We start from the raw sequence: 12,943 nt of genomic DNA, 5'->3' as shown, positions 1-12,943 counted from the left end.
AGAGTTTGCGTTTTACTATTTTTATTCATTTTGAGGAATACTGAAAGTGTTTTTGTGCAAGTGAGATGAGTAAATGTATGTTCACATTTAGTCTAGAACTACAAATAATAGGCTATTCTTATTATATCTATACTATGTAAATTACATAGTACCGATATAAGAATATAGTATTAATATAACTATATGCTTATTATTATTTATTAGAGATAATAGATCAAATAAAGAGTAATGATCAATATTTAGATTAATCGAATCCAAAATTGTATATGAATAGAATGTCAAAAAAAAAAAAAAAAATGAAGTGATAGATAGATAGATAGATAGATAGATAGATATAGATAGATAGATAGATAGATAACAGGGCTTTAAGCCCCTCTGTTCTTCTGTAAGACTAAACACTAAATAAATAAACTCTCGGCACAGACACTTGAATACAAATCCAGAACGCAGTGAAGCAGGTAAGAAAACTGTATTTCTGTAACAGCTGAAATGCAAAATATCATCAAACCCGAAAATACACATCTATATCATTGAGAACACATGGGCCAACAGGACACACACTGTATAAAGGACACGGGAATGAGAGAAATGCCTCTGATGAGTCCAGGTATAAAAATAAGGCCTTCGAAATCTTTACAATTGTTACGGCTGGGAAGGTGTCGCTATAATACATCTATGAACATACGCATCACGCAAGAGTAAAGGAGGAAATAACCTCAGGGCTGATTGTGCAGTGTTATGACAAACCACCTGTTTAGCGATGACATTCACTAATAATGGCAAAGTAGTAGACTGCACACATGCAACACGAACTGATCCGATCAGACTGACTGTATGGAGATTATTACAGAATTAATTCATATTGCATCAGGCGTGTTCCTTTAGGTGGAAGCAAGCGGAGTGTCTTTCTCTTTCACAGAAAAAAACAAACTGCGCGCTTTTGAGATCAATGTGTAACTGAGAATGTAGCTTAAAATACAACAATTCTAATTAAACCATCTGACAGTTAGAATCTATGGAAGCTTGTTTCCGCCACAGAGTAAAAAATAAAGCGACTTGCAATTTCAAGTTTACATTTCGCAATTCTGACTTTTTTTCAGAATTGCGTGACAGCCTACTCACAATTGTGAGTTAAAGAAAGAATTGTGAGATATAAACTATTGCGAGTTATAAAGTCAGAATTGCAAGGTATAAAGTCTGAATTGTGAGTAATAAAGTCCGAATTACGTGTTAAAGTCAGAATTGGGAGTTATAAAGTCAAAATTGCGCGTTAAATTCAGGATTGCGAGTTATAAAGTCAGAATTGCGTGATATAAAGTCAGAATTGCGAGTTATAAATTCAGGATTGCGAGATATAAAGTCAGAATTGCGAGTTATAAATTCAGAATTGCGAGAAATAAAGTCAGAATTGTGAGATATAAACTTACAATTGCGAGTTATAAAGTCAGAATTGCGAGATATAAAGTCAGAATTGCGAGATATAAAGTCAGAATTGTGAGATATAAACTTACAATTTCAAATTATAAAGTCAGAATTGCGAGTTAAAGTCAGGATTGCGAGTTAAAGTCAGGATTGCGAGTTATAAAGTCAAAATTGCGAGTTATAAATTCAGAATTGCGAGATATAAAGTAAGAATTGTGAGATATAAACTTACAATTTCGAATTATTAAGTCAGAATTGCGAGTTAAAGTCAGGATTGCGAGTTAAAGTCAGGATTGCGAGTTATAAAGTCAAAATTGTGAGTTATAAAGTCAGAATTGCGAGATATAAAGTCAGAATTGCGAGATATAAAGTCAGAATTGTGAGTTAAAGTCAGGATTGCGAGTTATAAAGTCAAAATTGCGAGTTATAAAGTCAGAATTGCGAGATATAAAGTAAGAATTGTGAGATATAAACTTACAATTTCTAATTATTAAGTCAGAATTGCGAGTTAAAGTCAGGATTGCGAGTTATAAAGTCAAAATTGCGAGTTATAAATTCAGGATTGCGAGATATAAAGTCAGAATTGCGAGTTATAAATTCAGAATTGCGAGAAATAAAGTCAGAATTGTGAGATATAAACTTACAATTGCGAGTTATAAAGTCAGAATTGCGAGATATAAAGTCAGAATTGCGAGATATAAAGTCAGAATTGTGAGATATAAACTTACAATTTCAAATTATAAAGTCAGAATTGCGAGTTAAAGTCAGAATTGTGAGTTAAAGTCAGGATTGCGAGTTATAAAGTCAAAATTGCGAGTTATAAATTCAGAATTGCGAGATATAAAGTAAGAATTGTGAGATATAAACTTACAATTTCGAATTATTAAGTCAGAATTGCGAGTTAAAGTCAGGATTGCGAGTTAAAGTCAGGATTGCGAGTTATAAAGTCAAAATTGTGAGTTATAAAGTCAGAATTGCGAGATATAAAGTCAGAATTGCGAGATATAAAGTCAGAATTGTGAGTTAAAGTCAGGATTGCGAGTTATAAAGTCAAAATTGCGAGTTATAAAGTCAGAATTGCGAGATATAAAGTAAGAATTGTGAGATATAAACTTACAATTTCGAATTATTAAGTCAGAATTGCGAGTTAAAGTCAGGATTGCGAGTTATAAAGTCAAAATTGCGAGTTATAAAGTCAGAATTGCGAGATATAAAGTCAGAATTGCGAGATATAAAGTCAGAATTGCGATATAAAGTCAGAATTGAGAGTTATAAAGTCAGAATTGCAAGTTATAAAGTCAGAATTGCGAGATATAAAGTCAGAATTGCGAGATATAAACTCACAATTGCGAGATATAAACTCACAATTGCGAGATATAAACTCACAATTGTGAGATATAAACTCACAATTGCTAGAAAAAAGTCAGGATTGTGAGATAAAAATTTGTTTTATTCCATGGCGGAAACAAGCTTCCATAGCAATCTCACTCAATTCATTGTAAAATCAGCCTAGTGAATGAAAATAAGATGAAAACAAAAATAAAAACACAAACAAAAATAAATAAAAAAAATGCAAAAGTAAAATAAAAAAAATATTAAATATAAAAAAAGATATATATAAATAAAAATAAAAATTGCACTGCTATGCCATGGTAACATTCATTAATTTCTACAAGAGGGACGTGTATATAATAATACTTCATACAGTTACAGCTCAACATTATTGATGAACTGTAGTACACAGTTTTTTTTTTGTGGCACTATTGGACCAAAACAAAGAGCCATAAGATCAATAAGAGACAAAGGGGTTCAGATCAGAAACATTACAATTGCAATCAGACTCATTCAGTTTACTTGAAAAAATATATTATTGTGTCAATAATTCCATAGAATAATCTCTAATGATTGATGTGCAATGGGAAAAGGCAAAACATGTAACGAACATCCTCTCATCTCAGGCCGTCTTCTCTCTCTGGCGTGGATGGATTGGAGAAACTCCACATGGAAGCACTTCTTCACCCATGAGAGACGGTGCTGAAGGGATCCGGTTGGTTTCTAGCTCTGGTTCGTATTGGCATCAAGGCAACACGGTAAAAATCCTACATGTTTTTTTGGGGGGGTCACAGCAAAACAAGAAGCTGGCTTTCACAGAGCGTATCGTCTTTGCACAGTCGAAACAACTATACATGATTCATATATCAATACTTCCATAAATAAACGAGTACTCAAATCTTGAAGAAAAGTGCACAAAAAAAGGATCTTTACAGGAGTTCTGTCTCTTTGAATATTAATATTCTTATGCTAGCGATGAAGACCTTCTCAGAGATCAAGCTCAAATTGTAAATCATGACAAAAAGCTTTGGGAAACCTGTTTGGAAATAATCATAATTTTAGATTTGGTGAGGTCAGTGGCGCAGAAATGACACACTTCGCCTCTGACGTCAACATGAAATATATTCAGTGAGATTCAACCGTACTTCTTTTTGTAAAAAAATCAGTCATGATGTGGCGTAACATTTATTTTAATGCACAAGATGTACACTAATAATAAAAAAATTATAATTAATTCATTTTAATTAATTAAAAAAAAAGTTTTTGAAATAAGTCTCTTTTGCTCTTCAAGGCTGCATTTATTTGATCAAAAATACAGTAAATATTGTGAAATAATATTACAATTTAAAATAGCTGTTTTCTAAGTGTAATTTATTCCTGTGATCAAAGCTGTATTTTCAGCATCATTACTCCAGTCTTCAGTGTCACATGATCCTTCAGAAATCATTCTCATATGCAGATTTGCTGCTCAAGAAACATTTCTGGTTATTAAATCAGTGTTGAAAACAGCTTCATATATTTGTGGAAGCCTTGATACAGTTTTTCAGGATTCTGTGATAAATAGAAAGTATATAAATGCCACTTTTTGATCAATGTATTGCTAAATAATGTAAATAGGAAGTAAATTGAGAAGGTCTCTTTGAGAAGGTCTTCATTTCAGGAGGTTAAACACTAAAAGGTCCACATATGACATCTTAAAAAAACAAAATTGGCAACAGACCTCGGCCGACTGCCAATACTGGCTCACTGCGATGTACCTTTCCTCTAGAAAACTGTGGGTACATCATCATTTCAGTCAGTATTCCTTTAAAAAATCATCCGAGAGTGATTATTAAACGGGTCGAGCGCAGAAACATTCGGCCCTTTCGTTTTTAGGTCTATGAAGATGCATCTGACTGAGGAAGATCGAAACCACTAAATCCTTGAACCTCTGAGAAATGCCAACAATAAATACAACAAAAAAATATATATAATAAAAGATATGTACACACATTTCCAACAATAGGGTCTCAATAATACTTAAAACTTTGAAAATGGCATACAAATATACTTCTGCTCAACGTGTGAAGCACTAATCAGGTCAGTTAGAAAATTAATAAAGACGATAAATTATTATACAAAATTCATCACCGGTTAAAAGTTGCTTTACAACATGAGTACGACTCCTGACTTTTTTTTAAATCCACAAAACACATGTGTGTCAAAAAACAAATACTCAAAAACCTAAATTCATCCAATTTAGAAAAATACAACTTGCAAAAAAACAAACAAACAAACAAAAAAAAAAGCGTCTGTAAAATATTCCCTTGGTAGTTTTTCCCTCCTTTTGTGAAGTTCAGGCATGAAATTAAGTGCACTTTAGATTGACACGGTTGAGTCTGAAGGGGTTTCCCTCCATCCACATGAAAACCAAAATAAAACTCCATATGTGTATCGCTGAATGTCTGAAACTGGTTAAATCAAAAGAATCTGAATCCATGTGAAACTGAAGTTTGTGAATATCATCTTTTCAAAAGGAGACGAGAGATTGACTTTATCTTGTGTAAAGTCTCCAACGACGGGTTTATTCCTAATGGTTGCGGAGTGGAAGAAGCCCTGTAGGGAACGCCGAGCGATCGGAGGCAGCGGTGGGATAAAGGCAGGACCGGCGGCCCTCAGGAACCACAGCGTCAGTGAGGGACCTTGGGCTGCAGGAGAGGCTGGTGGTTAGTAGGGCTGACACAATATATCACAATATATCACAATACAAAAATGCAACATGTATCGTGGATAGTGACAATATATATTGCGTATAGTTCACCCAAAATAAAAAATTCTGTGTGAGAAAAAAATCAAGTTTTATTGTCAGTACTACATTAAACTACTATATAATGTATAATTTGTAGATATTTGTGTGTCCTGATAATGCCAAATGTCTTATTACCTGTAAAAAGTGCTACATTATTTAAAACATTTTTTTAGTAAAACCACCAACTCTGCAGTTGATCCGGACATTTTTATGACCGGTGAAAAAATTCAAATTGTCTCAGAATTTAAATATCTTGGTATTATCATTGACTCCAAACTTAAGTTTAATTCTCAGATTTCAAATACTGTTAAGAAAATAAAATTTAATGTCTACCCAAGCTGCCAAAATGTTTATGCACTCTATGATATTTTCGCATATGAATTATTGTCTAACTACTTGGTCTCAGGCCAACCACTCCACCTTGCTCCCAATACAGACTATATATAAACAAACGCTAAAAATGACTGATAAGAAACCACGTCATTTTCATAATTGTAAGATTTTATCCAAATATAAATTGTTGAGTTGGGAAAACTTTGTTAAGTTTTCAAATGGCTGTTTAGCTTATAAAATTCTTAATGGCCTGGCCCCACCACCTCTTAGTGAGTTTCTGAGTTTAAGATCGGAAAACAGTCGTCTCACTAGAGGTACATTTAGAAGGGACTGTGTTATTAATTTCAGGAAAACTGCTTTTAGTCAGTCTGCCTTCTCTATTAAAGCCTCTAAAGAATGGAATGACATCCCAACGTCAGTTAGAGAATTAAATAGTTATAATGGATTTCGTTCTTCTTTTAAAACTTGGCTTTTTAGCATGCAAATATGTCAACATTGATTGATTGATTTATTTTATTTTTTCTCTCTGTTGATTTTGGAAATTGTAGGGTTTGTTGTATTCTGTTATATTTTGTTATGTTTTGATTAAATTGTTGTTTTTACATTGTATTTTTAGGTTGCCTATTGTACATCTGGCCTAGGACTGCAGATGAAAACTAGCCTTTTGGCTAACTCTGGCATATTTTGACTTGTCATGTTAATATGCATTGTCCTTGTAATAAACTAAACTAATCAACAAATATATCTAGTCAGTGACAGAGTGAAAGCATATTCGTCTAAAATAATTCTGTATTTGCAGCTCCAGAATCATGAATATTGTTATTCTGGCGTCTCTATTGTCCTGTGCTTTGGGTTTCCAGCAGTCCAAACCTATTCATTTACACACACAATGTAATATCAAATTCAGCATTTTAATCAACTGTACATTTTTTGCTAAGCTTTTATCATATGTCTTGGAGTATCGCAATAATATCGTTTCGTGAGTTCAGTATCGTGATATGTATCGAATTGAGGGTATCGTTACACCCCTAGTGGTTAGTATATTTGCATATGCAAGAACTGTGAACTGAAAACTGAAATTTAAGCTCTTAGAAGCATCAAAACAATTTCAGGCATCATTTGTAAAAACAATTCACATCAAGAATTGTATTAAAGCAAAATCATGTGAAAATAGTGTGAATGGAGGAATGCATCACAGTATCCAGGGTTTGCACACCTGTGGAACAACAAATACGGGGTTTTTTTTCAGTCAATCGTACTCATTGTTTTAAGATTATTTTATAGGTACTCAACTCCCAAAGCACAAGTTGCAGCTGATGATGAATGAAACAATTCAAAGCTAGAAACAAAGCCAGAAAAGTGTATAGTCACTATAGAATTTCCATGATTTTAAATAACTTACAAAAAAAAAAAAAAAAAAAGATAAATTAAATAAAATATACTGTATATAATAAAAATTATATACAAAAAAATATATACTGAAAATATACTGGATATAATAAAAAAAATTAACAACAATAACAAATATAATTAATAATAAAAATATTATCAATCTTTTAATGAAAATAAATAGAACAAAATATTATAAAAAAAATATCTATTTTTTTAGGCTAGAAAAGAAATGTATAGTAGACTAGACATATATGCAGTGAAAGATAAAAAAAATACCATGAATTAATTAATTAATTAATTATATTTAAATTATTTATTAAATTATAATAAATTGTATATATATATATAAAACAAATCCATTCCATTTCAAATCATTATAAACATTCCATGATTTTAAACAACATTTAAGAATATTATTAATATATGTTGTTAATAGAAAAATAAAACAAATAATTACAAATATTATAATTACATAATATGATTTATTTCTAGGCTAAAAAAAAATATATAAATGCCAACATTAATAGAAATATATGTACACTACAAAAATAGTCAAAAAATGTAAAATAAAAAAATATTGAAACAACTTCCTGGCCTGCGAATCACAATTTTAAAATTCCCTCAGATTTTTCAGGCACGTCCAATATCATATTGATCAGTGAGTGTTGCAAAATAAACATCTGAAAAGTTGTGAGAGTCTGTAAGGATTAGTGACGGGTCTTTCATGAACGATCGTCCGTCACGTGACAAATAAACGAAAGACTCGGAAGGTAAAGTAATTATTTGTGTTCCCTGTAAATTATTTTCGACTGCATTATAATGATTTCTTAATTCAGAATATGATTGAGATTGCGTAGGTGGATGTGTTCGGGGAATTTGCCTGTTAAAAGTACAACATTTAAAGCCCCTTAAATGAACGAAACGACTCGGGGGATGAACGAGATCGAACAAGAGATTCAGGAAAATTATCCGAACTTCCCAAGGATGCATTTGGACATCGTGTTGCTAGAAAGAGTGTGTTTCACCTGTGTGTTGAGGACGCCGTGGGCCGTCTCGACTGACGACAGCAGAGCGGAGCTGCTCTTCCTGAATATCCCGTCCAGTGCTGGGGATTTGGTGCTTTTACTGGGTTTGTCGCTCGATCCGGCGCTCTTCCTCTTCCTCCCATCAGAGGAGGTGTAGGACAGTGTGTTGTGAGACGAGACGGCCCCGTGATCCCCGGTGAGCGCCTGCGGGAGGGACACGTCCACACTGCCGAACCGGGGCTTGGCCCGCATGCTGAGGGCGGCCGTCCCGTTACTAGGGGTGGAAGAATACAGTATATCAGCTCATAATATATCGCAATACAAAAATGCAACAATATATACCGTGGATAGTTCACCCAAAATGAAAATTTCTGTATGAGAAAAAAATTCAAGTTTTCAGATTTTTAGTGTCAGTACTACATTAAACAACTGTATATACAGCGAGGAACATAAGTATTGAACACATCACCATTTTTCTCAGTAAATATATTTCCAAAGGTGCTATTGACATGAAATTTTCACCAGATGTTGATAACAACCCAAGGAATCAGTACATACAAAGAAACCAAAACAAATAAGCTCAGAAATTAAGTTATGTGTAATCATGTGAAATGACACAGGGAAAAAGTATTGAACACATGAAGAAAGGGAGGTGCAAAAAGGCATGGAAAGCCAAGACAACAGCTTAAAACTATTAGTAATTAAAAAGCAACTCTTCTGATTATTCTTTTCACTCCTCTGTCAGAAATCTTGCGAGGAGCACCTGGTCGAGGCAAATTTATGGTGAAATGATTGTCTTTCCCCTTCCGTATTATGGCCCCAACAGTGCTCACTGGACCATTCAGAAGAATAGAATGGCGCCTATAACCAATGCCATCATTATGTGTTGGAACAATTAGGTTGCGAAGGTCTTGAGACAGCTCTTTGCTTTTACCCATCATGAGATGTGTCTTGTGTGACACCTTGGCAATGAGACCTTTTTGTAGGCCATCTGTTGGGACTGAACCAGCTGTTATTAATTTGCACGGACAGGGGGCTGGATTGCTTTTTAATTACTAATAGTTTTAAGCTGTTGTCTTGGCTTTCCATGCCTTTTTGCACCTCCCTTTCTTCATGTGTTCAATACTTTTTCCCTGTGTTATTTCACATTATTACACATAACTTAATTTCTGAGCTTATTTGTTTTGGTTTCTTTGCATGTACTGATTCCTTGAGTTGTTATCAACATCTGGTGAAAATTTCATGTCAATAGCACCTTTGGAAATATATTTACTGAGAAAAATGGTGACGTGCTCAATACTTATTTCCCCCGCTGTATAATGTTGAATATAATGTATAATAATGCAATGGGGGAATATTTGTGTGTCCTGATAATGCCAAATGTCTTGTTACCTGTAAAAAGTGCAACATTATTTTAAATATATCTCGTCATTGAGAGAGTACAAGCATATTCGTCTATAATAATTGTGTATTTTCAGCTTCAGAATCATGAATATTGTTATTCTGGTGTCTCTATTGTTCGGTGCTTTGGGTTTCAGCTCCAAGTCCAAGAATATTCATTTACACACACAATGTAATATCAAATTCAGCATTTTAATACATTTTTTGTTAATCTTTTATCATATGTCTTGGGAGTATCGCAATGGTATCGTGATATGTATCGAATCGTGACATGAGGGTCTCGTTACACCCCTAGAGATACGCAAAAAAAAAATATATATATATAAATGCCAACATTTATAGAAATATATGTACACTACAAAAATAGTCAAAAAATGTAAAATAAAAAAATATTGAAACAACTTCCTGGCCTGCAAATCACAATTTTAAAATTCCCTCAGATTTTTCAGGCACGTCCAATATCATATTGATCAGTGAGTGTTGCAAAATAAACATCTGAAAAGATGTATGTCTTGGGAGTATCGCAATAATATGGTATCGTGATATGTATCGAATCGTGACATGAGGGTCTCGTTACACCCCTAGAGATACTCATTATTTACATAAAGAAGTCTTAAAGGTACAGTAGACAAACACAGAGTCGGAGAGAAGAGAAGCATGAAAATGGCTGTGAAATACTAAATTATGTCTGTTTTTCAGAGCATTATAGTGGATTACTGAATTATTGCACACATTTTATATCTCATGCACAATGACCAGAAGTGTTCATTTTTTCATATTGGAGTATCGCAATAATATGGTTTTGTGAGTTCAGTATCGTGATATGTATGGAGTATCATTACCCGTTACTGATGTGCGGTGGGAGATGGTAGCTGTTCCCGCTGTTCCCGCTTTTCCTGTAAGCCGCTGGTTCAGAAGCGGGAGGCGCTTTCCGTCTTTTGGGTCCCGGCCCTTCCCCTGAGGCTTTGGGCGTCCTGGCCGGTTTACTCCTCTGCAGTCGGGGTCCGGGATCGGGTCCGGGATCAGGGTCCCTGATGCAGAAAACACCAGCGCCGTTATGAGAGAGAGAGGAGGAGTACGAGAGCATCGAGACGCTGTCCACAGGAGCCGTGAGAAACGCTGAGCCCAGGGGAGAACCTTCACACGAGCTCGTCATGCTCTCCACCGCTAGGGGGACTTTCCTGTGGCAAACAGGATATGACATCACCGGCCTGTGGTAGGAAGCTATGTGGCACGTTAACCTAAATAATGTGCGTTTACAGAGCGAAAGAAAGCATTGTGTGCGATTACACAGCTTGACTCAAGCCAGTCACATCTCATTTGTTTCTGCCTAAAGTTAAAAACCAAAAACATCTGGGTCATATTTCACCCCCAAATATTATAAAATAATATTTTGCATATAGAAAATTGCTAACACTTCACAAAAAGGTTTCATTAATTAACATTAGATAATGTATTAACTAACATGAAAAACATTTCTTACAGGATTTATTCATTTTTGTTAATATTATACAGCCGTGCATATTTTGTTCATGTTAGTTCACAGTGCATTAGCTAATGTTAATGATTGTAATAATGCATTAGTAAATGTTGAAATGAGCATTAATTTAAATTAATAAATGCTGTAGTATTGTTCATTCTTAATTCATATTAACTAAAGTAGTAAACTAATGAAACCTTATTGTTACCAGAAAATTAAATCTATTATTCGGATGCATTGCAATATTAATTTAATCAAGTTATATTTTTATAGCATTAATAAATAAAACTTATATTTTAGAATATATTATTATATAAAGGTTATATTATTATTATTATTATTAAACATTAACATTACATTGTCAGATATTAATGAATAATATTTAAAATGATTAATAAATAAATAAAACTGTAAATGTGCTTAACTGCCATGAAAATGTTTACTAATAATTATTTACTTTTACTATTAACAATCATATTTATGACACTCTTCAGTTTAATAATCTTAAAAAAACATTATAAATTATTATTATTATTATTATTAATAAAAATGTATGTTTAACCACTTGTTTAATAATGTCTATTTATTTATAAAATTTTAGTATTATTTTCTTAATGCAAAATATTTTTTTCTTTAGTTTTTTGGGATGAAAGAAATATATTCCATAAAGAAAATGATTTTTTTGCACTGCAACAGTGTTCATGTGGTTATTTTTACGCCACTTAAATATAAATCTTTATTTTATTATATATAATAAAATAAATAAAACTGAATAATTGAACATCAAAATTATGTGCAAATGCAAACATCCAAAATGGTCCTAAACCGTCTTTATTTTCCTAACACACATTTTTTTCTCCTTTTGATTTTGGGATGAAATATTTGAAAGCTTTTGTGAAATTCCCAGTGATGGAAAAACAAGTGCATCCACCCATAAATTCTCCCCCAATGTGTGCATAATAGCGCAAGCACACAGAGAAGCGTGTAACTCGCCTCCACATGAGAGAGTTGACGTGTTTTTCCACCATGCAGTGAAGCGCCAGCCTGACCCGATCCCACCGTCTGTCGAACACGTAGTGACCTCTTCCCATCATCCGACTGCTGAACGCACAACACTAACACACACCAGCACAGACAGAGAATGTGTTTCTCAGATTATACTACTTAAAGGGATAGTTCACCCAAAAATCAATCATCTTTTGGAGCCTATATTTTTAAAGGGCTAGTTCATCCAAAAATTTAAATCACCCCTTGATTTACACGCCCTCAATCCATCCTAGGTGTATATGACGTTCTTCTTTCAGACGAATACAATCAAATCGGAGTTATATTAAAAAATGTCCTGGCTCTTCCAAGCTTTATAATGGCAGTGAATGGCCGTTTCTGTTTTGAAGTCCATAAAAGTGCATTTATCCATGATAAAAGTGCTCCACACTGCTCTGGGGGGTTAATAAAGGCCTTCTGAAGTGAAGCGATGCGTTTGTGTGAGAAAAATATCCATATTTAAAACTTTATCGACTTAAATAACTAGCTTCCGGACAAATGAACATACGCAGTCTACTTAAGCCTAAAGCACAACTTAAAGGGATACTTCACCGATTAGCATTAAGCTTTGTATCAGTAGAAACCCGGTAGTATTTTCGAGTGACCGTGCTTCCCTCCCTCATGTCCCCCTGAGACGAGAGATTTCTGGATTGTGTGTCTGGAAAAAAACCTCAGATGACGCACAAATCATCATTTAGCTCATCAGAGGCTCTTGTGTCCAGAGGC

The 12,943-nt window shown here is 33.8% G+C and overlaps 1 protein-coding gene and 1 long non-coding RNA gene across 2 annotated transcripts in view; one reads left to right on the top strand and one right to left on the bottom strand.

The window, feature by feature from the left end:
• The first annotated feature begins 451 nt into the window (after nucleotides 1-451).
• LOC307158007 lies at nucleotides 452-5,414 on the top strand. Its single transcript, XR_013821169.1, has 2 exons — nucleotides 452-1,410; nucleotides 2,643-5,414. It is a non-coding gene; the product is annotated as an uncharacterized lncRNA (long non-coding RNA).
• Nucleotides 3,337-12,943, bottom strand: part of atxn7l1 (ataxin 7-like 1) — a 31,530-nt gene continuing 21,923 nt past the window's right edge. Inside the window, exons 8-11 of the mRNA XM_079870092.1 lie at nucleotides 12,167-12,288; nucleotides 10,536-10,874; nucleotides 8,293-8,566; nucleotides 3,337-5,441 (exon numbers count right to left, since the gene is read on the bottom strand). Of these exons, the coding sequence (XP_079726218.1) occupies nucleotides 5,424-5,441; nucleotides 8,293-8,566; nucleotides 10,536-10,874; nucleotides 12,167-12,288 (753 nt within the window). The 3' untranslated portion in view covers nucleotides 3,337-5,423. The remainder of the gene's footprint in view (nucleotides 5,442-8,292; nucleotides 8,567-10,535; nucleotides 10,875-12,166; nucleotides 12,289-12,943) is intronic.

This window comes from Squalius cephalus, assembly GCF_949319135.1.
Source record: "Squalius cephalus genome assembly, chromosome: 4".
NCBI lineage: Eukaryota > Metazoa > Chordata > Actinopteri > Cypriniformes > Leuciscidae > Squalius > Squalius cephalus.
The sequence above is the reverse complement of the archived record's forward strand: the minus strand, read 5'-3'. Positions and strand labels throughout refer to the sequence as shown.